Consider the following 27,586-nt stretch of genomic DNA (forward strand, 5'->3'; position numbering starts at 1 on the left):
CAGTTATACATTTGTTATCTTACGTAAACAGGGAAGGCTGTCTAGAAAGGCTGCTAACGTTTGCTCCTGTATAGTCCCTGATAGGGGGGTGTGCAAATGAGAAAGGGGATTGGCAAAAAGGGTTTCTTGAATGAGTGACATTTGGAAGAAAATATTTCCAAGTATTTTGGGTTGAATCATAGACCTGTGAATTGCTTCACTTAAGATCACGTCCTCTTGCAATAGTCTCTCTCCATTCTTAGTGAAGGATTCTTGGATGAAGGATGGCCATCTTCATGAAAACAGATCTTCTGTTTCCCTGCCATGTCCATAGAGCTGATTATGACTGTGAAGTTCTGACTCAGCGGATTCAGTGGAGAAACCCCAATGGGACTCCCCGTAGCAAGGTTGTGTGACAAGAATTAAACCCTATGCTTAAGGAAGGCAGATCTACTTAGCAGATGTAGCTGCACAGTAGGGATGGCACAACCATGACTTTACACACAGGTGTTGTGGTAGACAGTGCCTTTCTCCTCTGTAACAGGACAAAGAACAGACAGAAAGCCATGAGAGAAATGTATTCTTAGGAACCCTGTGCCTGGCAGGACGTTGTCATCTGGGTAAGAGAAAAAAACCTTTTGGACTTTGTTCTGCTGAGATTCATGGAGCGTGCCTTATAGGTGATGAAGTAGTTAGCTGCATTCACATGGAGCTGACGGCATGTGGCTGGGAATTCCTCTAATGCCTTTAGGTGCTAATGTAAAGTAATCCTACCTGTTTTTTATTTAGTTTTCTCATAATTCTAGTTTGAACACCAAGAGGTGGAATTGCTCTCAATAGTAGCATGCAAGCTCTTCTGAAAACTTGGGCATTGGGCACTGAAGAACCTGGACTGTGTGACATGACAATTTTAATTATTAGCAGCAGTTAAGAGGTGCAGTGCATTACTTAAAATTAGTCTTAAAATAAAACATAAAAATAAATCTCCTCTTTAAGTTGCAGGAAATATTGTTGGTTTTGTGCATACATGAAGGTGTCCATCCCTCCAGCTGAACCAGAGTCTTCCTGCTGTCCTGCCAGCATGTACAGCATGGACATCAGTGCTTGGTGGGAATCTTTGCATCTCTTCCTCCAAGCAGAAGAGGGACTCTCCTTTGGGTACTGGGAGAAGCATGAGCACTGGGCTATAGCTCTGTAGCAGAACTGTACTTATGCAATAAATAAAACATTTCCATGCTGGATTTAGTTAAACCAACACTGCATCTATGTTTGGATGAAGCTTAATCCTACGTTGTTATGAAATCTTTCCTAATAATAATAATTTCATTCACCTCGAGAGGGTCCTGAGCTGATGCCCATGAACTCAACTGTGCTGCGCGTTAATGCTGCCTGTATTAGCAGGTAGGCATTTATTTGGATTTGCCAGCAGTTGCTGAAATGAGTCAAAGTACTCCATGGGCTTTGGTTTGATTGAAAACACTTTCTGTTATTATTTACGGAATATTGAACATGTGCCCTTAGTAAACAGGAGGATAAAAAAAGTAACAGGAAGATAGAGCCTAATCTGCCAAAACATCTCTGGACTGCTGTTCCCAGAGATGTTTTGAAACCTTCACCTTGGTTGCCTCTACAGGACGATGTGCCAGCCCACAGCATGGAGAGCTTCTCCCAAGCTCTGTGGGGTGTAGCTGTGCACCCATGCTGGAGCGGGGACCTCGAGCCACGTGTGTGGGACTCAACGAGGGCAATTATTGCTCTCTCTCATCCAGGTACTAGAGGAGGAGGCAGCCACTGAGAATTAAGCTTTGAAAGGTGACAAACAGTACGCGTGAAATTCATAACCCATGGAAGAAGATGATTTACAGTCATTAAAAAAAAAAAAGTGATTTTCCTGCTTGGCCCTCATCCCCTTGCTTTTGACTGGTTTGCTTTACTTGCACACCTACTGAAAACACTCCCAGCAAAGAGTGTTTGGTTTCTCTGTGGGTTGGTGAGCTGAACCCAGGCAGAGAAGGGTCCACAAAGCACCACCGGGAGGATGTAGTGCTTGGAGGGTGCTAGAGAAGTGCAGCACAGTCAGAAATGCAACCCTCAAGCCTTCTTGAACCAACAAGCCGATTTGCTGCTAGTGGACTTGGAGCTGCATCAGTGTAGTGTGGCAGAAGCAGCAATCAGACTTGGCCAGCACTGGGGTTTCTGGCTGAATCGTTGTCCCACCAGTGCCCTTAGCAGAACCACCCACAGCAAATGGCACATCTGTGCCTCCTGGGAGTTGAAGCAGTGGCAGTATAACGTCGTGAATTTCAAACCCAACTTAATAGAGGAATATAAAATAAACGAGTCTGTAGTAGTGATGCGTTGATGAAAGCCAACTTTTAGCTGTGAAGGAACTGCCTCACGTTGGTTTGCTTTACCTTTGAAAAGTAAGTAGTTGGTACCTTCTGTTGCTTCTTTCTTTTTTTTTAATGAGATCTAATTAATGTCACAGCCAATTTTATAATTTTTGTGCAACTCCATTGCTCCTAGAAAGACGTAGTTATGAGAATTTCCATATTTGATTAATTACAAAGCATGTTTTTAGTCTTTACGTAACAAAACAAATCCTGAAAACTCAAAGAATAGGTCTAACACAAGTAACTACAGTACACTGATTAGAAGGATTATTTGTGCAGCTGGCTTAGTGATTTTTGCTGGTAAAATAGTTAATTTTGTTGTTGTGACTAAAAGTCATAAATTAATTAATTATAACAAAAAGTGGTGGCAAACTTTAGATAGCTCTGGGTAGCCAGGATGGCTTCTCAGGAATCAAGCCAGACAAAGCAAGAAGTGAGGCTGCAGAGGGGTTCCAATTTCTTGGGGTTCCTCAGCTGTGCCTGGTGAGGGAGCCCCACAGGAAGCAGCTCAGGGTGCAGCCCCATGACCCTGGAGATGGAACAGCAGCTCCATCCTATATCTTTGAGAGCTCTTTCAGGCCTTGTGGGCTAGACATGGGCTGGCTGGGGAGCTGATGGTTTCCTTGTTGCCACGTGCCTGTGTAAGGAACCTGAGGGAAGAAAGGAGCTCTTGTTCGAGCCCGCTGGCCGTGTGGGAGGTGAAGCGGTGCCCGCTTGGGTGTCAACAGAGGGGCAGGGATGGAAACCTGGGCAAGTGCCAGGGTAAATACCAAATGTCTATTCTGTTGTAAGGAATTATAAGAATTACAGAATTAAAAAGCCAAAAAGGCTGAGCCTGTGTGCTAATTAGGCTCCCACTCAAGCTTATCTGTAGCTTATCTTCTTTGGTGAATGGGACTGTGGTCACCTCACAGTCCTTGTCCCATTACAACTGCTGCACACTCCGCTGGGCATAGGCGAAACACCAAAGTAATTGCATCCGTGCAAGATATAAAAAGTGCCTTTTGTTTTTTTTGCAAGCGAAGAAGTCAGCTGCTCGGGAGGGCCATCCGCTAGCAGTGTTTGCCTCAAAGGGCTTTTCTGTGTGGCTGAGCTCTTTATCGTGCCTGATCTCTGATTTGGGTCTTTGTCACAGCTGGCGATCGCCTCCCGCTCACTTGTAACGCGCACAGAGCGCACTCACCGAGGCCTTTCAGAAGTGATGAATTCCCATCTCAGTTGTGGGGTTACCAAGATAAACACCGACTCAGTAATGTTACGCTTGTCATGTGGCACTTCTATAGCAATGTAAGCAGTGGTGACAGTCCCTCCTGTAAGATACAGCTGAAGGCAGCGATAGCATTCATAGCTCCTGGTTTCCCTCAGCCAGGGTCTTCTTGGAGAAGGACTCTGCTCACAGAACTGTGCTGGCAAGGACTTCTGGAGGTCTGGCTTGCACCGAGGAAAATAGTGCTCTTGAATCTTGGAAAAATGATGCATGGTAGTCACTAGTTAGAGCTGGGTCAAGATATAGACTCAGCCATCAAGTATGGACATCTAGGACATGTTTGAGGAGTCCTGAATGGTTGTGGGGAAGACTTAGTGTAATAATACCTAACATGGAACATCTAGGTATAAAAAGTGCACTTCCTTGAGAAGCCTCACAAGAATCATCAGTCCTTAGAAGCTCTGTTTTTTGTTTTATCCAGTGCCCTGTCATTGAACAAAGCATACATGGTTGTTCCCACTCCACTGGAGGATAGTCCTGTTTTTGTTGTTCTCCTTTGAACCTGTTTTGGTTGGCATCTACAGAATTTACTTTCCAGAGCAAAAAGTGGTAGGATGGGACATGATTAGTTGTGGTCTTCACCTCGTTTTCCTACAATACCCTGTAATGCAAATGGTGGCTTTGGAAGTCCATACAAGGATATCTCAGACTGATGCAACAGGCAAGTTGACTGATTCTTGGGGTTTAATGAGCAGAGTGAAGTTATCTCCTGGTTTGCATTGCTAGTTAGGTGTTCTGGTGGAGCCCCTGCGAGGTGCACTTCCCATATTAATCACGTCCTACCATAGTTGCATTTTCTGATGGAGGAGCCAAAGCCCTCTCCCTAGAGGTTGCCTCGATGTGGCAGTCGGTCAAACTTGTGAACCTTCAAAAGCAGACAGGTTACTCTAAGAACGTGGTGCTTGTGAGTGAAAATGAAAGGGAGCAGCAGCCTTTATTTTTTTGGAAAACAAACAAACAACAGAATATTTGAAGTATTTTGTTTTTAGGATTTTCTCGATTGTTCTTTTATGAGGATGTAAATATGACGTTCAGACAAACACTGGTGTCCTTCCATGACTCCTTGAAGTAAATGAGTTCAGACTGTACACTGCGTCACTGATGAAAAACACAAGCCCTGTTGACCTGGAAGCTCTCCATTCCCCAGGTTCATTCTATACCTCTTCTAAAATTCTGTGAGAGCAGGGTGATAACAGCTGGGGAGAGATTTCAGAGATGGGTTGAACCAGTTAACCAGCTGGGCACTGATGCAAGGGACAGTGCGGCTTGATCCTTTCCTTCTCCTTCTGTCACTGAGCTCACCACACTTAGAGAAATCCATTCCCCCATGGTGGCTGAGTTACGCACTGTACTGAATTGGATCTGCTGCTTGGGGGGTTTGGCCAACACATGAGCTTGACCCCAGCAGGGGCCCAGTTAAGAAGAGAGGACAGACTGTGCCCTGCAGTGGTTCACAGCCTCCACCATAGCACTGCTGCCTCTCAGTAAATATATCTGCAACCTTTTGCTTAAAAGCAATGGAGAATTTGCAGGAAAACATAAAAGACTTTTTTTTTTTTTTTTCCTTAACTGGGCATCACAAAATTTGTTTCTGCATAGGAAAATAAAGAGGGGCCATTTTGGGACTTTTGCTGTGTTTTGGAGAGGTGAGTGTGGAGCACATTGAATATGGGACAGGAACAGCAGAGACAAAAAAGCCCTGCTTGCACTTGTGCCCATAATAAAGTTCCTGCTGTAGTAATCTGCTGCAGATATTGAGGTTTTACAGGTCCCTCACTGCACTTAGCTCACATAGTTGGGTTGTAATGAACAAGCTGAAGTGGAAAAACAGTCTTTTCCTTAAACCAAAAACACAGGCACAAAAAACACCCTTTGTTTTTTTAAAACAGACATTGCACTTGGGACCCTTTAATGGTAAATATTTAACAGGTGGAAGTCCTTACTCGTTTCTCTTTTCCCCTGTATTTCTTAATTAGCAGCAAGTCTTTTTTTTTTTTCTTCTTTTTTTCTTCTTTTTTTTCAGTTGGCTATTAATCATCTGAGGCTCTCTTGGGTACTCTGCAGTGCTCTGTTCGCTGCTGTTTTCCTTCAGCTCATGTGACTTGGTCTTGCTGCCCTTGAGAAGGAGCAGTGGGCTCTGACTGCTGCTGTATTTTGCAGCCTATGCTGTGTTTATTTGGAGCCAGGCTTGCCCAGTGTGGGTGGCTGAACTGTGCCCTGCTGATCAAGTGCTGGAGTTGTTATTCATTGAGGGATGAGAAGAAGGAATGTGTTTCTCAGATGCTGGACTGTCACTTGCAGTGTAGGTGTACTGCTGCATGACTTTCTGTATGTTATTTTGGGCCAGACCTGCAGGTGTTTGTCAGTGCTTAGGTGTCTAATTTGTGAGGGAAGCAGAAGACTGCTGTAAACCTGGAATGGAAAGCACTGGAGCTGGAGTTGAGGTCTGCAGGGCAGATACATGCAGGATTTTAAGGGCAAAGTGAAATTAACTGAAAAGTTGGCTTTTCGGGTTTTTGTCCCAAGTGCAAGAGCTTGAATGTCATCTGCATCCCACGCTGGGACATCCTGTATCCTGTTCTCACAGCCTGGAAGGGAAGGTGCTGAGCACATCAGTGCCGTGTCTGCTATACCACAAAAGAATATGCTTAAAATGAACATGTATCATTGGTTTATCAGCTCTTCCAACTCTTAAAGCCCATCTAGAAAAAGGTGGATATTTATATGGGCATAATGGAGCAAGTGATCTTCCTGCCCATAGCTGCTCCATAGCCTCAGGTCCTGCTGCTACCCAGAATTACAGAATTGATTGACAACCCCTCAGTGCAGGTTGAGGTTGGAAGGGACCACTTGGGATCATCTAGTCCTACCCCTGCTTCAGGCAGGTCCCAGCTGGCTTTGCAGGCAAATAATGACAAAAGGAAGAGCAGGAAAAGCATCATTTTTGTATTTTCTTCCTTTTGTTTCTTTGACTCATCTCCTGTTGAAAGTGTGTACAGTGAGTTAGAACAGAAGCCCTGCTCCTCCTGGCACAGAGATGACTAGTGATGGATTTTTATCAGTTGGCATGCACATGTTTTGTAAATAATTAGTTTAGAGAAAAAACAGCTCAAGGGTTTCAGGCGAATGTTCTTTTAGTGGAGAAATACTTTTTATAGGCATTTTAAGTGTTGTACAGTCATCAGAGTGGCTGAGATTTGCTATATGGTGAGTGTGATGGGAGTTATTTGGGGGCAATAGCATCCTTTTCTAAGATTTTTTTATCAGCTCACAGTTTTGGTAAGCTCTGAAGGTTTGTGTCATTTAGGTGGGACATAACGTGGGGCTATTTTGTTAGCCCAACCCATCACTGGAATACCACAGAAGCAAGGAGACCATGCAGGTTTCTGGTTTCAAGAACTAGAAGACTTGAGAGAAGACTTAAAATTGCTTTGCACTGATTTGAGTGACATATTTTGTAGTCTGCAGCCTAAATATAATGGGAAGACACCAGATTTCAGTGAGTTACATTGTCATCAGTCCTACTGGTGGCAACTGTGACTCGGGTTAGCCTGGGTTATGTTAATCCTGAGTCTTTACAAAGCCAAGAAGGCGATTCTGTTGTCTTCCTTAGTGAGGAAGAAGGTCTGATTGAAGGCAGGTTGCATACTGAATGTGATGTAAATAGATGTGAATGGAATGCTGTTTATAACAAGCATAGGTTTCTCCAAAGTTTTAAACAGAAAAAAAAAAAAAAAAAAAAAAAAAAAAGATATATTCTGAACCTTTAATTATTCACTTGATTATTCCTTCTATTTTTTATTTCTGACGATGTTTCGTCTGGTTGAAGATAGGACTTCATTGACACAATTAGCAAAGCAAAACAAATGATTATAACACCTTTTATTTAAGCCTTCCTATTTAATGTATTTGCTTGCACTTTCATTACTCATTTGCTTGGTTGCAGTACACAATGATATCACCTTTCTGCTCTGCTAGAGCTAAAACAAAGCAAAAAAAATCTTTTGGCTCTGAGCTGCTCTCTGCTGTTTTTATGACAGATGAACTAGAAAGCAATGTTGGGCAGGGAGTTATTTGAGTTTCCTTTCACTGCTTGCAAAGCATTATTTCCGGGCCTGGAAATTGACTGAGTTTGTGTGGTAGCTTTCCTATCTTAAAATAACAAACAAAAATCCAAGCACCTTGATTCCCAGCACTGTTAGTAATATCAGGTTTTAAAAGGAAAAACAAAGCAAAACAAATTTTGATGGCTTTATGCACATCAAATAACTAGAATCTTTATGACTAATTCCCTGGGCATTTGAAGCCACTTTGCTGAGAGGTTTTTATTTCATTTGAATGTGGAGGTGTACTTGAGTTGGTAGGAAGTGCAAACACAAGTTGTTCTACTGGAGAACTGAGTGCTTCCAAGGTGTCAGGGTTCGTATCCAGCTGATATGTGGGGCTGTTTCCTCCACTTCAACCCAAACTCCAGAGGTGCTTCGGATGGGCATTTCTCTCTGGAATTAGGAAGGCAGAAAGTCTGGCTCAGTTGCTTCCTTGCAGCCTTTTACTGCCTTCTCTTCCCTGTTGGAGAAAACACCTAATTAGGGTAAAAAAAAGTAAAAAAGGGGAAAGAAAACTGTCTCCTTTCCCCAGCCAAAAGAGTTTTGAAAAGATGTGTTGGTTAGGTGACCTTCGTTTTGGTTGTTGGTTTATAGTCTTCCTCGTTTCACATCACTTGGGACCTGTGAGCCTCTGGAGATTGTGGTGCCATGGGGCCTATGCTCACTGTATTTAAATAAACCAGGCTAATAGGGAAACAAATGAGAAAAGGAGAAAAAAATAGTGGAAAAAAAAATCAAACAAACCTAAAAACTTCCTTCTGTGCAAAAGTGAATCAAAAGAGTTTGCATGGGAATAAGAAGATGGGAAGAGCCTATGGTTTCTACTTCCTTGTGGTTGCTCTCGTATAATGGCTGTCCTTTTCCTCTCTCCAAAGGTCCCAGCCCTGTGCCTTCAATCATCTGGAGTAATGCTGGGAGGAGCTTTCAGTGTGATCCTTTCCATAGCTTCCAAGGATTTTTAGGATTATGGGATTTATGGACCTGCAAAATCCTCTGGAGAACATCAGCCACCCGCAAAACCATCTGGAAATTCCTGCCATCTTTTTGCCCTGTCTTTCCTGGGTCACTGAATGTTGGGAAGGAAACATCTCTGCTCTGAGGATTACAGCAAATCAGTCACTTGCCGTCCTTACTGGAATACCTTCCCTTTCAGTTGCTTGGAACAGAGCAATTATTGCAGAAGGCAGAAGGATATTTTTTCCCTTTCACTGAGCTTTTGCAGTGCAGCAGTGGCCGTGTCTGGGTATGTAGATGGTTTCCTCATTCTCCACCCAATTTCTTTTCCTGATGTTTAGGAACTGAATCATTCTGTTTCCTTACTAGCCTCTGCTAAAGGTAAGGCCTTTCCATCTCTGTAGCATCATACTCTGAAGATGGCTTTTCCTCATTAGCAAAGGGGTGGGGATGCTCACATCAATGCCTAGTAATTCCTCCCGCACTGCCCCTGGCCACCCAGCAATTACTGCTGTACTTACAGCACCACGCAGACACTGGCTGTGTGTGAACCTGCTTATCAGGCTTTGCCATGTAATTTCAGAGGAGATAATATGAGTATTCAATCCATTTTTTCTCATCTTAATTTAACAGTGCTTCTATTGAAGAATGGCATCATTTAGAGGATGACATAAAAAAAGGAGATGGCTTTAAATTTTAACTTGAAAATTACTCGTATTCAGTGTAGACATAGATAACTCAGCAATTGCAGTGATAATTACTAATTTACATTTTTATAAAGATTTACAATGACTTAGATGTTTTTTGTAAAGGTGACTGAGCCTTTTTCTTTTCAATACTAGAACTGGATTGTTCTGTTGGTCTCTGGGGTGTCAGTTTGCTGTGAAAATCCCAGTTTTGACAGTTGCTCTGAAAGTGTTGGGGGATGAATCTATTAGTGTGCTGATGAACAGAATGCTTCTCTTAAAAAAAAAATAAATAAAAATAGGGAATGGAGAAAAAAGTTAGCTCTTTGAATCTAGATTCCAGATTTATTTATTTTGACTATACAAGAAAGAACTGCTAAAGGGAAATTGCTGAAAATGCTATTCTGCATTCCCATCAGCATGTGTGAGGCATTAGAAGTTTCATCTTATTGCTTTGTAAGCACAATTTTACATCAGATTAAAGGAAGGAAATGGAGCCAGGGGAACAAAATCAGTTGACCGTCTCTTGAATTTGATGTGATACTTAAGCCAGATTGAGAAGATAGACAGAGACTGAGAATTAAAAGGTTCTTTGCTTTGACTAGCAGGAAAGTTGAGTGCTTGCTGTGCTTCTAACGGAGACTGTAGTTTAACTGTGGGGAGTGAAAGCATCGTACCAGGTCTGTGGAGTGGGTCGTGTGTATTGCTTAGGCTTGGTGGTCAATGGAAGGTTCTGTGTAGTGCCAGCTGCCTGTGGGGTTTGGGCAGAGACATGCCCGTGGGCTGGGATATCCAGTGTTTAACTTGACCTGCTCATTTGGCGTGTTGCAATCTAGCTCAAATGGCGTAGAAAATACGCTGAAGAGTACTTGTATTTCTTTTGTGTGGTGAAGCGCATCTTCTGAACTTCTGATGGCTGCATTCTCTGGTGGCTGAGACAGAGAAGAAAGGGAATTAGAAAATCTATTTCCTGTAGCTAGCTCCTCCAGTAACCTCATCTGTGCCACTGGTCAAGTCACTTAATAATTTTTTTTGTTTGTTTCATTCTGCCCTTGTAGGGTGATAACATTGTGTGTAGCAGTATGTAGGTAACTTTCAAGGCAAGGCCCTTCAAGGGTTGATCAGGAAAGTAGTTTAGCCCATTTCTATCCCTTCTGAATACAGAATGCAATTTTCCAAGTGTGGAAATTCCCAGTGTTTTATTAACTGCCTCCTAACAACTTCTAAGGCACCGAAGAAAGATGACTGGAAGTATGAGCTTTCTAACTACTATTTAAGCAAACATGGTTGATATCTAAAAAGCTCCTTTGTCAGCATTGTGCTATAACACCATGAGCTTTATCTTTTGTACATAAGTAGGAGCTTGGAGCCAAAAAGTCCTAATTAGAGCCACGAACACCTGCAGAAGACCTAGAGTGCATGTACAAGATATATTTATTGGTATCCTCCCAGCCTTATTGCTCAGCCTTTCAGGAACAGCATCTCTGTAATTTGATGTGAGGGAGTTCCCTGGGATTCCTCTTTGTTTAAAGAGCAAAGTAAGTATGATCACTGCTTGTATACTGGTTCCTTTGTCTTTCTTCAGTAAAAGATAGGGTGCGGGCTTCAATTCTGGAGTACTTGTGCTCAAGCCTCCCCCCATAAAACAGGCTCTTGGTTGCTTTGCTGTTGTGATGCAGTTCCTTTAGTGCTTCTGCAAATGTTTCTTTGGAGATGGAACAAAACCTGTCCATCACTGGGTAATTTAGAGTAGCACCAATGCTGTACATTGCATGGTTCTTCATTGCCGCTAGGATTGCAGACAAGCTGCAGTAGATGTACCCAAACTTTCTGTTCTGCTTTGCCCATTGCAAACTCAGTCCTGCCCATCCTGTCCCAGCTACGGATACCCTTCACACCTGGGAGCCTGGCACCATGCAGGTGACATGGACTGGCAAACCTGGGATGCAGCTGCAGCTCGATGCATCTCACTTGGCCTTGCTGCTTACTCTGTGTTGCATTGTTCTGGATCCATTCTACCTGTAGGTCTGTGGACAGATGCATGGTATTAAGTTAGATATTAGGAAAATGTGTTTTATTTCAGGTTGGATATTAGGAAAAGTTTATTTTCAGAAGGAGTGGTGAGGCGTTGGAACAGGCTGCCCAGGGAGGAATTGGAATACTGTCTCTGGAGGCTTTCAGGAAACGTGGAGGTGTGGTATGTAGGGACATGGTTTATTAGAATGGTGGGGTTGAGTATACAGTTGGACATGATGATCTTAATGGTCTTTTCCAACCCTTCTGATTCTGTGATCTTTAATTAAAAAAAGGTTTCAGCTGATTGTGAAAGTGATGTCTTTGGGCGTACAAGTGTTTGTATGATTCAAATGCACATAGCTGATTTGGAGATTGTAACAGCATTGTAAAAGTCACAGCAGTGCAAAGTCGGTATTATTGGTGGTTACATGCGAGTGAAAAAGCAGCCCTGGCACATTGCAGGGATGCTCCAGCCATGACTAAGCCCTCGCACTCACTGGAGAGGAATTTTTTGGTGCCCAGTACAGACAAACACTGATACAACAGATTTGCAGCAGTTTTCAAGTCTGTCTCCAGCTGGCAGAAAATAAAGGAATTGCAAGTATTTATTGGTTAAAGGAAAAAAAAAGCTCAAAGCTATAAAATAAATTTGACAGTGTAGTTTTTCTTCTGAAATCTTAACTTTTTTTATGGTTCTCTGAGTTGACTTTGTGGAAGCCCAGCAAAGGAAGATGATTTAATCTGCAGATAATGTCTCTTGCTTCATGGTTTCCTGCTTCTAAAATTTACCCCCAGTTCTCTGGAATTGGGGCTTAAACTAGCTTTCGTTTTCAAATGGGATTTTTGAGGGTGGGTGTAGTAAATGCAAGTGCTTTTAGAAATTTATTATCTTGGGTGCCAAAAGCCTATCTAGCACTTTAAAAATATTTACAACTTAATATTTGAAATCAGTTCTTCCTCCAGGATGCTGCTTGGATCACCAAGTACTGGTGATACTGATGTTGAAATTTTGCTTTGATCTTACCCTTCCTTGTCCTTGTTGCAAGGATTTCATAGGATCGTAGAGAAGGGTTTCAGTTGGAAGGGACCTCAAATGAAGATATAGCAGGGATGAATGCTGCTCACAGACCCTGCTGCTGCTGACCCTGGCGCTGCAGTTTGGAGAGCACTGACTTGAAATGCAGCAGTGAGAGCCAGCCTAAGCAAAGTTGATTAATCACAGACTTAAGTCACTGGGCAGGAGAACAGTCATTGGGTTATGCAAAATCGTAGTTTTGGTGGTCTTTCCCTCTTTTTTTTTTTTTTTTAAAGGTCTGGAATGATCCTATTAGTATGTGATGAATGGTCCTTTGTTTATTGTTTCAAGATGTTGCTCAGTGTTTTCCATTGACTAAACCGTCACAGTAGTTACTTTCAGGATATAGTTCTTCCTTAAAAGTGATTTTTGCTTTTGTGATGAATAACTGTTTGCAGTTCCTGACCTGCCATGCCTGTAAGTGCTGCCTGCTTGCAGACTCACTGTTCTGCTTCAAATTGTCCTCAGGAAGAAACAGTGGAATACCAGCAGATGCATTATGGCTAGAACCAGCAATTCAAGGATGACATCTTGGTTACTGAATCCCTTGTACTGCATTGCTGGGTTTTGCAGAGCCATAGGTGTTGACAGGCTCTTTTCTTGGGCTCCCATCTGCTGAACAGTTGATGGGGATTAATATTTAGGAGCTTGTTTTGAAATCTGCCTCATGCCACTAAAATGTAAAACCTCCAAAGCTGGCTGGCATCCTGAGGCATTGAGGGGCCCTTGAGGGGCTTTTCAGTAGAGGTGTTTGCAGTCACAGAGTCATAGAAAAGTTTGGGTTGGAGTTGGAATTGAATGGGCTTTAAGTTTCCTTCCCTCTGCCATGGGCTGGCAACCCCTCACCAGCTCAGGCTGCCCAGGGCCCCATCCAACCTGGCTTGAAATCCTCCAAGGATGAGGCGTCCACAGTTGCCTGTGCCACTGCCTCACTGCCCTGTGAGTAAAGAATTTACTCCTAACATTTAATCTAAATCTCCCCTCTCAGTTTAAAGCTGTTCCCCCCTTGTCCTCTCACTACCAGAAAAGTAAGACTTCCCCTTCTAGTCTCCTACTTACAACTTCCCTTCAAGGCACCTGAAGGCCACAGTGAAGTCTCCCAGGAGCCTTCTATTCTCCAGACGGAACAAGCCCAGATCCCTCAGCCTTTCTTCATTCCATAGGAGAGATGGTTCCAGCCCTCTGATCGTCTTTGTGCCCTTCCATTGGACTCACTCCAACAGCTCCGTGCCTTTCTTGTTCTGCGGCCCCCAGACCTGATGTGGGCGCAGTACTCCAGGTGGGACCTCACAAGGACAGAAACGAGAGGGGAGAAAATTTTCACCTGCCGACGAGGATGGGATTCGAACCCACGCGTGCAGAGCACAATGGATTAGCAGTCCATCGCCTTAACCACTCGGCCACCTCGTCTGCCTTGTCTGTCTCCTTGTGTTTATTGCAAAAATGTAAATGTTGTGGCACGATGTGCTGGGTAGGAGTCACAGCTCTGGTGTTGCTCTCAGGCTGTGCTTTGAGGAAGAATCCTCCTGACTACATGTGAACATGTAGGAGGATGTCAGCTGAGGATCCCTAGAGGTCGGGAGAAGTTGACTGGAAGGAGTTGGGGATGTGCCACCACCCGTCCTGCTGGCACCATGGCTTGTTCTCCTTGCAGGGAGAAACTCCTCTTGCTGTGATCCCTGCACAGTTTTATCTCATGCTGAGCAGTTCACATCAGCATCAGGTGGTTTTTGTTTGAACTGTGCCCTGCTTCTAAATGAAATAACAAGGCACTGGGAAAAAAAGTAATCTCCCAGATAAGCATTTTTTTCTACTCTTCTGTAATTCGTGTGGGAGCTGGCTTACTCTGCTGCCGGATGACTAAGGAGGAAATTCTTTTTTGGTTAGGGCAATGCTCCGAGTCCACTGGAATTTGTTTTATCACAGGTTTATCACTTCCACCCTTGGAATTCATAACCGTTACAGTGTGGGGCAGAAAAAATAATGGTGACTGCAAGTTATGCTGTTTGTCTTCCGTGAAAAGGATGCCGCATAGCTGAAAGGCTTTCTCAGGTTTGCTCTGTTTTGCATAGGGATTTTGCTCCATATCCAGGTATCTTTGTAACAAATTAACTGGGGATAAGTCTTGAATATTCTAGCAGCTGCCATCTTTGAAGCGTGTATTTTTTCCTTGTGCTTAAGTTAATTAGTGCTCATATCTTGAGTATAGGTGAGTGTAGCTCTGCTCATTGTACAGATAGGGAGGAGGTTCTGATTTATCGTGGCTCAACCGAGGGATGGCAGGGTCAACATCAAGTTTATGTCTGAAGAGTTTCTGGTTCATCTTGTTAATCTCCATTACCTCCCCTTTTTATAGGGGATCTGGATGTGTATATCTGGAGGACACAGCTGGGATTTGGACGTGCCATGCCCTTCAGAAGCCGTGTTTGTTGGCTGAACATGTTTATTCTAACAGCATTCGCTTTGCTGCCGTGTTACTGTGATTTCAGCGCCGATCCCTCTGAGCAGCCTGACAGGGCTTCTGAAGAGGTTTGACACTGCAAAGCATTGTTTACTTGCAAAAGTATTATTATATTTTGCATATCTATTATTCATCTCTTGTGCTAAAACTGACACTACATCATAAAATTGCTCTTAGATTTCAAAGCTTTGAGCAAAAGCTGTTTTTGTCCCTGGATGCCAGTGACAGCGCTGGGAAGTGCCGTAGCCTTTGTATCTCTGTAGTCCCCTTTTATGAATTGTGAGTGATGGCAGGGAAGTATAAAAGAGAGCAGCAAAGCCGGTTTGATGTTCATAAAAGGCTTTGATAAAAGATGCAGTGCATAGACCTGATATTATATCCTATTTTTAACTTCTTGAGCACAAAGTGCTCAGTTCCAATATTTATGTCAGATGGAAAGATGTGTTTTTTCTTTTTTCTTCTTCTTTTTTTTTTTTTTTTTTGTTTGTTTTTAAGACCAGGTGAAGCAAAACAAAAAGTCTCCCATTCCAGTAAAACTTTGTGTCCTTCGAGGAGGCAGAGGAGTCTGGCTGTGGGTTGATGCTCGCTGCCTGCAGGCTGGCACCTAGGACAGCAGCTGGCACATGGGGACAGCTACCAGCTCCCAAAGCTAGCACAGCACCACAGGGCAGAGCGCAGCCTCTGGGTGCAGGAAAATGCAACTTTCCTATGAGCCCAACCGTGTTTCCCACCATTAACTGATCCCCCAAGAAGCAGAAAAATAAACCATTTGAAAGCAAGGGCAGCTCCTCTCATTTCTGTACAAGTCAGATTACGGTAAAGGCATCTCTATAATAAGCAGCTTTGCTTGCTCGGTAGGAGATGAGAGGCTGTGTGCAGACAGGGTAATTTGGGTTTTACTGATGAAAGCACTTGTCATTATTTCCAGCCTCCTACATGTTTCGGTGTTCTCTTTAATCTCTTCTATCAGCCTTCTTGCTTGCGGTGTGCCTGTGTACTCATGCATATTCATGTGCAGGGCTGTGATTCAGGAATGCACATACAGGCACATGCCTAAAGCTTAATAAGGTGCTTTCCTGTCTGCGTGTGCGTATGCACGCAGGAAACTGTGCAAGGACAAGGGTGTGCAGCGTGTGCACGTCACAGTGGCATCGTTATTTATTTGTGTGATTGGGTTGTTGGTTCATACACAGACCTGCTCCCTGGGTATCAAGAATCCCAATAGTCTCAGCATGCAAACCTGATTTTGATAGTACTTTGATGCTTGTCTTGCTTGACGCCACATCTTTTATTCTGTTAGGGAGAAGTGTTAACACCCTGTGCAGCGGAGAACAAGCCCTGTTATTCCCTGGAGAAGCCCAGAACAGAGTCCAACCTTGCTGCAGCTCTGAGAAAAATTTAAGGTTGATCAGATGAGCATTAGCAAACAGCTGTTTGTGGTGGTTTTGAGTCCTTCAGCAATCCATGCTCATCGGTGGGTCAGCTCAAAGCTGGAGCTACGCTGGAAGTAATTGGATTTGGGCAAAGTTGTCTCAGTCTCTCACCTGTCTGAGATGCATAAGCCACTTTCTACTCAGTCTAAGTATGTAAGTGCCTGTACCCACAGATATTTTTAATGGGTGAATAAGTTGTAATCACCATATCTAAAACGCAGTCTAATTTTTTGGTTGCTCACCTGTAATGCTGGTTTTTGCAGCATTATGTGTAGGAGGTGCTGTAATGCTTTACAGTGTGACATGTTGGGCACAGAGAGCTTCTAGCAGAAGCATATCTGCAAATCCAAGTGTCTTTTCAGCTTGTGGAAGATTGTCAGACCAAAAGTTTCAGTATTCCTGCTTATTCTGTAGGGTACTGTGGAACTGTGGTACCCAGCTCCGGTTAGGCTGCTCTGCAAGTACTGTGTTCAGCTTTGGGCCCCTCACTACAAGAAACACACCGAGGTCCTGGAGCATGTCCGGAGAAGGGCAATGAGGCTGGTAAAGGGTCTGGAGCACAGTTATTATGAGAAGCAGCTGCGAGACTGCGTAGTCTGAAGAAAAGACTCAGGGGAGACTTTATTGCTCTCTACAGTTCCCTTAATGGAGGTTGTGGTGAGGCGGGGTCAGCCTCTGCTCCCAGGTAACAGCGACAGGACTAGAGGAAGTGGCCTCAAGTTGCATCAGGGGATGTTCAGGTTGGATATTCGGAACAATTTCTTCTCAGAAAGAGTGGTTGGACATTGGAACAGGTGCCCAAGGAAGTGGTGGAGTCACCATCCCTGGAGGCGTTTAAAAAACGTGTAGATGTGGCACTGAGGGATATGGGTTAGTGGGCATGGTGGGAATGGGTTGGACATGATGATCTTAGTGGTCTTTTTCAATCTTAATGATTCTATGACTTTGTACCACTGAAGTAGATACTGTGGTAAATCAGATAAACTGGTACTTAATGCAGGAAAGAGAAGGGACCGTTAGTAGTACTCAGTAGTACTTGTTGGCACGGACTTAAAACTGGGCTTCTTGCTGCATGCTGCAAAGCAGTTCACTTGCTTACACTGAATTTTCAGGAGCAATTGAACTGTTCGACTGCATGTCATAGAGAGCCAGGCTCTTAAGTGCACCAAGAGCTCTCCCAAATGGGCTGTAGCATCCAGCTCTGCTAAAGCGTTGGATGAAAAACGGCCCTTGGCTTGCAGGAGCTGTATTTCCTTTAAAACAGAGCAACTGCATTGCTTAGTTTCCCAGGACTGTTGGTAGGGGGAAAACCAAAGTGAAGCAATGACAAGGTGTGGAGATGCCAGGGGCACAGGTGCTGACTCCCAGCAGGAGGATGCTAAAAGCAAACTTGGTGCTGGAGGGTAGCATTCTCATTCTACACGTACCTGTCCCTTTTGTTCCAGCCAGATTTTATGGGCTTTCTTATTCAGCAAGTGCTTGTGTGTAGCTATGCTGAAGCAGGGTCCCAGCAGGAGGAGTGCTGCTGGCTGTGGGAGGTAACCCAAAACAACAACAAGAGAAAGTGTCCAGATGAAAGGTCTGGTAAGCCTCAGCGTCTCCTCTGCCTTGTTTTCAAGCTCTTCTGTAATCAGCTGTCATATTGGGGTCTGGGCATCGTGGAGCTCAGCAAGTAGGGGCTGAAACTTAAACAAACAGTGACTCTTTTATAAATATTTAGCTCGCACTGTTTAGGAACTGCTGGAGCAGGAGACAAAATACATTTCAAGTTCATAACTGTCTGAAAAAACTACTGGAGGATGGCGCTTGATCAGTGGACCTGTTGACATGTAGGTTTTCCCCTGTTTTTCCAGAAGAAAAGGACTTATTTAAGCACCCTTTGCAGAGATGTGAGATTGTGCTCTGCCAGTGTTTGCATGTATTGTTTCTCCAAAAATACACCAGCATGGAACTCAAGGCTGAGTTCCATGACCCCTGCTGCAATTAAGCTTGCCCTGAAAGTGCCTGAGAGCAGGGCTTGCCTCAGGACAGTTGCCACTTCTCTGGTGGAGAACTAATTTTATCTTTGTTTTCACTGCAGCGGGCAGAAGCAACCTCAGGGACTGCGTCCCCTCCTTTGAGATTAGAGCCACTGTGGTTTTAGTGGCTGCCACGCAGGTTGCAGAGGTTGGATTGCTCTGTGCTGCTTGGGTTTGGGTACTGATCCAGAGGGCTCCAGATCTTGGGGCTTTAGTCTTTGTGCCCCATGTTGTTGCAGTACGATGGTCTAGGCCAAAGCATCACTGAGATTAATGGGTTTCAGAGCATGACTGTGCTGAACTGGAGTTTCAAATTAGTGTGAAGATGTCCTGCTGTTCGGTGTCCAAGAAGAGCTGGGACTTCTTGCAGGCAGTCTGAGAGATGGAGGAAAAGGATCATGACCCTTTCTCTGCAAACATCTGGAAGTCGAGGATGCAGCTGTGGGGCATGAAGACCTTTCTGAGCACATGCTTTGGCTGGCTGCCCCGATACCAGGATAGCTGCTGGCTGTGTGGCCAGGCTGTGTGAGCAGCCCTAAATCTTGGGCTGCCACATTGTTCCTGCTCTTGCAAAAGCCTCCATAGCGAGGTGGGCCTGTCCCTGTCAGCCTTTCTTTGCCTCTTAAATATGAAGATAATATCCTTTGTTTACCTTGCAGAACTCTTGCAAGAATGGGAAAGAATGAAACGTGCTGATAAGAAATGGTATCAGTAGCTGAGACAGGCAGATGCACATGTGCTTTGAATAAGGAGAACGCTTCACCAGCACAGACAAAGGTCTGGGATTGTTGATTAAAAAGAAAAGAAGATCAATTATCGATTGTTTTATTTCTTCCCTTGCTATTCTAAAACAAAGCAGTAACAAAAAACAAAAACAAAAAACAACTTTTTTTATTAACTCTTTTTTTCCCAGTGCCTACCATGCCGCTTTGTACCAGAGTTGTCTTTGCCAACATGCCATCACCCCTGCCACCCTGCTCCTTCCTGCTGCACAGCGCTCAAAAAAACTTTACTCATTGATGAAAATTCCTGAATTTTGCTGTGGAAAAAAAAGAAGTTCAGAGTGCAGAAAGACATAGGAGTTGACTTGTGGAGCAGCTCCACCATCTGCTGCCTGGTCCTTCGGAGGAAAGCAGCACTGGCACAGGTTGCCCAGAGAGACTGTGAGGTCTTTTCCTTGGAGATCTCCAAAAGCTACCTGGATATGGTCCTAGACCAGGTTGCTCAGGGCCTTGTCCAGCCTGACTTTGCATGTCTCCAAGGAGGGGCATCTACCACCTCTATGTCCTTGCCAACTTGTGGAGGTGAGGGATTCACAGATACATTCAGTTGAACAGGATAGTGGAAAACCAGTGAGCCAGTTCCTTAACTAAACTTCTTTGCCATCAGCCTGAAGCATGTGATTGACCTTATCTTAAGTTGCAAAGTTAAAAAGGAAAATAAAAACTGATAACTTGTAAGAGAAGGAGAGCAAGTGTAGCAAAATATTTTGCATCCCTTGCAAGAAGTCTGGTATTTGCTTGAACTGCCTCTGCCCCTAGCTCCACTCCTCTTTCTGCGGAGTGAAGCTGTGAGGAGAACTCAGCAGAAGTGCAAGCAGTGCCTGCTTTGTATGAAGGACAAGAGGTAATGGCTTTAAGTTGTGCTGGGGGACGTTCAGGTTGGGTATTAGGAAAAACTTCTCAGAAGGAGTGGTGAGGCATTGGCACAGGCTGCCCAGGGAGGTGGAATCACTGTCTGTGAAGGTATTCAAGAACCATGGAGGTGTGGCACTGAGGGGCATGGTTAGTGGGCATGGCGGGGACTGGTTGATGGTTGGACTAGATGACTAGATGGTCTTTTCCAGCCTTAATGATACTACGATTCTGTGATTCAGGGTGAGCAGAGAGGGGCCACAGAACCAATGTGGGGCAAGGGCGAGTAAGGGAAAGGTAAATTCTTTGGTTGCCAGCTCATTGAAACCGCTTTTGGTGCTTGAGAGAAAACGTCAGTGTTTGAGTTGGATGTGACAGCGGGCTTGATGGTTTTTCTCTTTCAATAGTTTCTTTGAATGCTCTTTTTAATTTAAAAGGAGGGTTTAAAATTATTAATGTTTTGCCTCCCATGCAAAGGGATTCCAAAGCTCTCTGCAAATCTCTGCTACAACATCTAATGTAAAAAATAGCCTCATGGTTTTTCCCAACTTCATCCTTGACAGAAGCCACTCCTTCAATTCACGCAAAGCACTAAATCTGCAGAAGTGAAGAAAGGGGACGTTGATTTATGTAGAAGGTAATTTTCTTAAATGGTGTTGAGCCAGAAAATATAAAGATGATAATGATTTTTCTTTTGGCATAGGCTTTCCAGATTTCCACGTTTCTGACTTGCTGAAGCAACGCCTCCTGCCAGGGCTGAGTGTCAGTGCTCGCACTGGGATGCTGAGCGCTGCCCAAGAGGGGAAGGTGCCCAAATTCCCCAGCATCCCAGCACAGGAGGCAGGGACCAGAGCCAAGGCTCTGGACATCAGCTTGTGCAAAAGCTGCAGTGAGAGCTAAAGCCTCCTGTTGGATTTATGACACGTTCGCCTGTTGAACCTCCCTGTTCACTTTGGGTATTTGTCCTGATTTTGTACCAAATCTCCTTGCTACTTGAACTGATCCGTAGGCAAGCAGAAAGAATAAATTATTATAACTTTGGCTCAGGGCAGCTGTCCAAGGGATATATTGGGACACACTTGGCCTTTGAAAAGAGGGACTTCAGTCTCCAGCCCTGTCAGTCCCTCTGGCTCCTGGAAGTTTTCCTTCCAAATGGTTACTTCTAACCTCAGAGAAGAAGTTTGTGTTTTTCAGGGCTATGATTAATTCCGTTTTTACGCTTCGTTGCAAAATGCCACACAATAAATGAGACCAGCAGGGTGGTGTTTTATAGTGGGGGAGTGGAAAACATCAAACAAATGCTTTCAGATGCTGTTTTGGAGCAGTGGTGAGTGTGTGTGTTGTATAATCTCTTGCAAACTGTGGGGTTTTGTTCCTATTAAAAGGAAGGGGGAAAAAAAAAAAGCTTCATATGTGGAAAGAATGTTAGAAATAGTTGAGAAATTGAATAATTACAGTCTTTTTGCACCGGGTCAGTGAAAGCTAAGTGAAGGTGCAGAATTGCAAAGTAATACATCACTGAAAACAGGCAGAGCGCACTCTTTCATCTCAGGTCTATGTTCCTGAGAGTCAGATGGCATCTCTGAGTCATGGGTGGAGATTGCCTCTCACTCTCTCATTGCTTCCCAGCATCTTCCTACAGATCTGAAAGTCCTCAGGGTACCTTGTGCTATGTGGTGCAGAGCTGTGGGCAGCACTCAGCCCTTCCCTGTCCCAGGAATGCTGGTCTGTCACCTTTACTGAGCACTACTGGATCCATCTGCGTGCTCTCCATCACTTTCTGTGGAGGAGCATCCTCCTTATTGAGTGGGAAAGGATATGATACTAGTTGTGCTTCACTGACTTCGGTTTTCCTTCCCTGGCATGGCCTCTTGGTACCACATGGTCTATGGCCTGAGTCATGTCACCACAGGAGTGTGAGACTCATTATCAACCTCAAATGAGGCTCATTATACCTCTGAAGTGTTCAGTGACAAATGGAGCTGCAGCATGAGGTACTGGCCCTATTGCAGCAGCCCTCAGCTTCCCAGGAAAGCTCTCAGTCTCAGTAGCAGACCTTAGAGAAAAGAGGCTGAAGGGTTGTTGCATGCCCAAATTCTGCATCCTGAGGACTCGCAGGATGCTCATACATGACACTGAGATTTGTTTCCTGGTAGGACAGAGCTCACCTGTGGCTGTGTGCACATCCTTGGCCCATGGAAAGCATGAGCAAACAGCCCCGAGTCTGCACATGTGGCCTTGTTCCTTCTCTTGGTCTGTAGCGTTTCCTCCTGCCCTCCTTCCCTGGAAAGCAACAGCCTTGTTTGTTGTCCAGGGTGCCTTTTTCTTCCTTCAAGCCACTTGCTTTTCATGCTGTTTTGGTTCCTGATAAGCAGTGGGAATGACAGGAATGAGGTGATGGTTACCCGTGAGCTTTCAGCTCCCACTGCCCGCAGACTCATCCCATCAGCATGTGCAGCCCTCATGCCAGTGACACGGGTGTTTTCTCATTAAAAATAGACCACAGACAATGCCACTTCCCGAGGACTGTGATTTATCATTTAACAACAAGTGGTTACTCATTTCCTTTGGAAAACTTTCTGGAAGTGTTATTTTGCTTTCTCCCCTTGCTTCCTTTTATTTTATTTTATTTTCTTAAATTTCTTTCTAAGCCTTGCATTATTCCCAACAGCTGCTCTTTTTAAATGAAACGTTCCTTTTTCCAGTGGAATTAATGTATATGAGATAAAGATCGTGGGAAAAAAATCATTAACCCTTTGGATATTTGCTTTGTTGTGAGTCCCTGCAGCACTGGATCTCAGCCATGATTGGTGAGACCTACCTTGGAAAATAAGACTTGAAGAAAAATCGGAAGGTGATTGTGATCCCCGATGAAGAGTGGATAATAAATTTTAAGAAAGCTTGGAATAACTGCAGAATTCATCCATCTTTACTCATGCTGTATGAGTTACCAGCTCTGAGCTGTGCTACCGACTGATGTAGTGGTTTGTCGTGAGCGATGGAGGGGTTGCAGAACTAGGAGGAAAACCTGTTTCAGTCCTGAGATTTTAGTGACTGTACCAAAAAAAAAAGTGCTGGAAGATGTTGGGTAGTTCCTGAGGATATCCTGCTATTTTGACAACCAAACTTGGGAAATACGATGAAATAGTCATAACTGAGTATTTAAGAAGCACTTCAAAACTTCAAAAACAGTTTGCTATAGGATCAAAAGGGTGTTTTGAGCGGTCTGCTTAGGGTCTACTTTCTCTAGTGAATTGAGTGGTAGACTGCAAAGGATGCAAGTGTAACCAGACGTGTTGCTGATACTTTGCCCAGTAGTCTCCTCGCTTACAGTTGTCTTAACGAGTTACAGGGTTGTCTGAAGACGAGAAAAATAAATTAAGTAAAGACAAGTTCAAATTAGTGCAGTTGGCAATTGAATGCATGTACCCCAAATGAACAATAACACATTAACTGCAGAAAGGACCTGGGAGATGCAGTGAATCATAAAGCAATTGTGTATTAAGAATTGGATGCTGTTACAAGAAAGGCAGACCTCAGCCTACAGAAAAATGGCAAAGGTAACAATTCAGTCTCTATTGTCCCATGGAACCTTGCTTCAAATAGAGCATCCATCCTCTCTGTTTTTAATATTTTCATATTCCAAGCAGGCAGCTTGGGAAGATGAAGCTTCTGTTTGGGAAGCTTCACTTAAGAGGAATGGCTGGAAGATTTGCATATGCTAAACTTGGGGGGAAAAAAAACAAGCACCGCAGGTGCTGGGTATGATTTGATGGGGTGCTATCTTCTGCACATATTTCACAGTGTAGCAACATGTTTTGGCCAGGACAATGGGTAAGATGCAGGAGGAAGGGCAGGAAGAGGAGAGACAGCTGAACATCTGCTTTGGATCAAACTTTGAAGCGAATGGTGGATTTGAAGCACCCAGGAAGGTGTCAGTCAGCATCTCCCCTTGTCTGAGCCCAGGAACAGCAGAAAGCTGCCCAGGAGAACATGGTTTCTGGCTGTTGCCTTGCAGTTGTGCCCAGTGGCAGTGGGACAGGCTGCTATTTCTCAGAGTATAGGTTTCAGTTCATCGTGGTGGTGGTGGTGAGGGAAAATGAATGCTTCTGGATCTGGCCCAATAAATGTTAGAAAATGCTTTGTTAGCAGCACAGCAGCCCTTCCCGGATGGCAGGGAGAAGGCTGCTGGTGGCTGGGAACTGCGGCTGAGACTGGCTTCCTTCTTGGCAGAAGCCGAGCTGGTGTTGCCTTGGAGAGTGGCACAGAGACAAATAAGCTGAGTGGCCTGGGGCTGGATGGCTGCTGGACATCTCTGCAGCCCTTGCATCTGAGTTTTGGCTTGCTTCTGGCTGCTGCCCTTTGGTTCTGCTGAGCCCCATCATCCAGACCAGATTTCCGACATGACAGCATTACACTGGGCTTTTGACTCTTGGTTCAGTTGACCACAAACTGGTCACCCTGTGCTGATGCAAGTTGCTGATTTCCTCCTCCATGAATGCTGAACCAAATACCCCTACAGCAGCTATCTGACGGTGTTCACAGCCGCTGTGAATGCTCTTGGGCCCTGCAAGCCAGGATGATTCAAGCTGATACTCATGCTTACAATTAAATGCTAAATGCTGAGTCTATTCTGCCCTACCAGCTGTACCCCCGAGGGAAAAAAAGGGGTTTTACTGCAAGAAGAAAGAGTTTTCTGGTTGATATTAAGAATGCATAGCAGCAAAGCTAAATCAGTGTGTGCTAGCTTTTAAAATAACAGGAGGATATAAAAGTGCCTTGAGAGGAAGATTACAGATAGGCAGAGCTACTGAGTATGCCTGCTCCTTTTTGTAGGCTGCAGAACCTTCCCATGTGATCCCACACTGAGTATGGCATCTGGGCATGGTGTCTCGGAGGAAGATATGAGTCTTGATACCAAGGTCTGGATTTCAGCTCTAACTCAGTCAGGGCTAAAATTTCCCTTGGAAAAAAAAGAAAAAAAAGAAGCTTGATTGTGACAAGTGGCACTGAATCTGACTTGTATTGATCTAACTAGTTCAAAAAACAATTTCAATTTGTTTTATAAAGTTGACAGAGAAGGTGAAGAAGTAAATAAGTGATTTGGCCTCTTCACGGCTAACAGGCTGGGACTTAGCTGGAAAGAAGTCAAATACAACTGTAAACCCATGCTGCAGGGAGGTGAGCGGCTGGCAACTGTGCTGGACACGCTGACAGGAGTTCTGATGCTGCTTGTAAATAAAACCAAGAGGGGTTCTAGTGCAAAGCATGGAGCTAACAGCTCCCATGGGGCAGCGGTCTGTGTTGCAGCATGTGCAAGTTTTGTTGGATGTGGACTTGATCTAAGGAGGAAATACTTGTTTTGTTTTGATTTGATTTGCTTTCAGCAGAAGGCCTGAAGGCTTCCAGGCGGTTCCTCTACACCGTGTTGTATCAGTGCAAGTGTCCTCCAATTGAGTTTGCTGAGAGCTGAGCTTATGCCAGTGTTGAGCTGTAAAACTGCAGTCTCAGGTGCAACGTGAGAGGAGTAGCAGCAAGCTTCTTGTACCAAGAGAGATGCTGTGGCTCTGAGAGTCAACTCACTGCATGTTGCTCCCACTTGCCCAGTCTGGGGTCACTGTGTTGTTGCAGGTGGCATGGAGGAAAGCTGCTTGTATGGTGCCACAGTTATCTCATGCAATCACATTCTTGCTCAGCAACAAGCCTTGCTTTCATAGCAATGGCTTGGGTTGAAAGGGTCCTTAGAGACCACCCAGTTCCAACCCTCTGCTGTGGGTAGAGGTGCATGCCATTAGATCAGGTTGCCAAGTTCCCCATCCAACCTAATGCTTTGCTTCACTGGAGATACTCATGTAGGGATCTCATTTGGATGCGCCTCTGGAGGATGGGTTCCATATGCCCTCGGTGCACATCTGTGCTTGTTTTAATAACTTTATTGAGGTAGTCTAAGTGGCTGTAGCTTCCCAACTTTCTGGCTAAGCACGGCCCTTTTGCCAGCCTCTTGAATGTGTCTGGGTTAGCACTGCCTGTCCCAGACACTGTGTGTCGGGTGAGCACGGCAGGTCCTTGCCCTCCACATCTGCTGAAGGGCTAGTAAAGCTTCTGAGAACGTTCTGCCTGCAAGCCCCAGACTGACAGCAAACATGGTTAATTCATCATGTGAGCACTGGGAAAGCATGCATACAGGGAGCTCCTGCAGCAGGGAGCCTTGGAGTATCCTCAGAGGCAGGACTTCATAGTGTTGGCTCAGCCACCATCCCACTGGCCCAAATCTGGGAAAACTGGGGCCTCCCATCCACTTCAGCAGGCTCTGAGTTGGACCTTCATGAAGAAACTAGTGAAAGCTGTCTGTGTACTAGCACGCAAGTGTTTCTCAACCCCACGAGTCAGCTGTTGTGCTGCAGCTGTGTGCTACAGAGTGAGCAGTAGGGAAAGTGGGAGGTGTGAGGACAGTGTCTGATGCTGCAATATGGGAAAAGATGGGAAATTTTTTAACTGATAAAACATATTTTGTGAGTGTGAAATGGACTGGTTGTTGACTGAGCTGCGTGTTTTCCAGCCTCCATTGCTGGGTGCCAAGTAGGTTCCCATTATGTTGTTTGTTGCAATGTGCAGGATGACTCTCCGTGTCTGCCTGGCACTTGATTTCATGGCATCCTGGTGTTTGAGAGCTGTCTCATCTGCTCTGAACCTGGGAGAGGGAGCAATAAGTGGTTGAAGGGGAGGAGAACTCATCTAGGGTATCAGCCTTCTCCCTTTGACATGCCGCGTCTTGCCTCTACCTGTCTGCTGAACATCAATCCCAAATGCTGATCCAGAGGCACAACAAAGGCAGCAGGAGCAAAAGAGAGCCCCAGACCCCATCTTTAGGGAGGGACAGTGGATTTGATGCTACCCCTGGGGAGGTTGATGGCAAAGGGAGGAGGAGGGAATCTGTGCGCAAGACCCCAAGGAGGACCTTGAGGTTATCCACTGGGAGATAATCGGTGTCTTCTTTCTTCCCCCAGTGCACTTGTCCTGGAGCTCCTGGTGCTGCAGTGTACTTGCACTGGGAAGTGGGTAGCCTTTGCCAGCACCTGGCTTTTCCATGGCCGTCCTCATTTTTCCTCTTCGCCCTGCCCAGGTCCAGGGACTGTCAGTGCGGGAAGCATTGCCCATCACCTCCCTTCATTTTTTCCTCCCTCTCTTGGTGCCAAGTTGCTCTGATAGACTTTGGCTCATGTCCCAGAAACAGCCTCTGAACACACACAGACCGGGAAGGCTAAAATAACACTTTAAAATTGTTAAATAAATAGCAATCGGTCTCTGTTAAATGGGAAACACAGCTTAATTTGTTATATTTTTTTTGTCCTCCCTTGGACAGGGAATTGGGGCGTGTGTGCATGTCTGTAGAGTGGTTCTTGTCGTAATCCTTCTGCTGCAGCCCCAAGTGGGCAGAGGAGGGTTATGCGACTCCGAGTTACCAAACACTTACAGTAAAAGTGTAGTCATCCTGAACCTCATCCAAAGAACCTTAGTTTTTTTGTTGGCTTTTTTGTTTTACTTTTTTTTTTTTTTTTCCTCT

At 44.7% G+C, this 27,586-nt stretch overlaps 1 protein-coding gene and 1 non-coding gene across 22 annotated transcripts in view; one reads left to right on the top strand and one right to left on the bottom strand.

The window, feature by feature from the left end:
- LOC116227747 (uncharacterized) overlaps nt 1-27,586 on the top strand; it is a 130,597-nt gene that overhangs the window by 30,703 nt on the left and 72,308 nt on the right. For 17 of the 21 annotated variants that reach the window (XR_016465341.1, XR_016465333.1, XR_016465335.1 and 14 more), the window contains one exon: nt 8,621-8,988. Coding sequence is in view for 3 of the 21 variants with exons in the window: in XM_090137985.1 (XP_089994111.1) it covers nt 8,816-8,988 (173 nt within the window). In the remaining 18 variants the exon portion in view is untranslated. The other 4 variants (XR_016465346.1, XR_016465342.1, XR_016465345.1 and 1 more) reach the window with 4 other exon arrangements.
- Nucleotides 13,805-13,886, bottom strand: TRNAS-GCU (transfer RNA serine (anticodon GCU)). Its single transcript has one exon. It is a non-coding gene; the product is annotated as a tRNA-Ser (tRNA).

The sequence above is a fragment of the Phasianus colchicus genome, chromosome 3, assembly GCF_987193195.1.
Source record: "Phasianus colchicus chromosome 3, bPhaCol1.hap1.1, whole genome shotgun sequence".
NCBI classification, from domain to species: Eukaryota; Metazoa; Chordata; class Aves; order Galliformes; family Phasianidae; genus Phasianus; species Phasianus colchicus.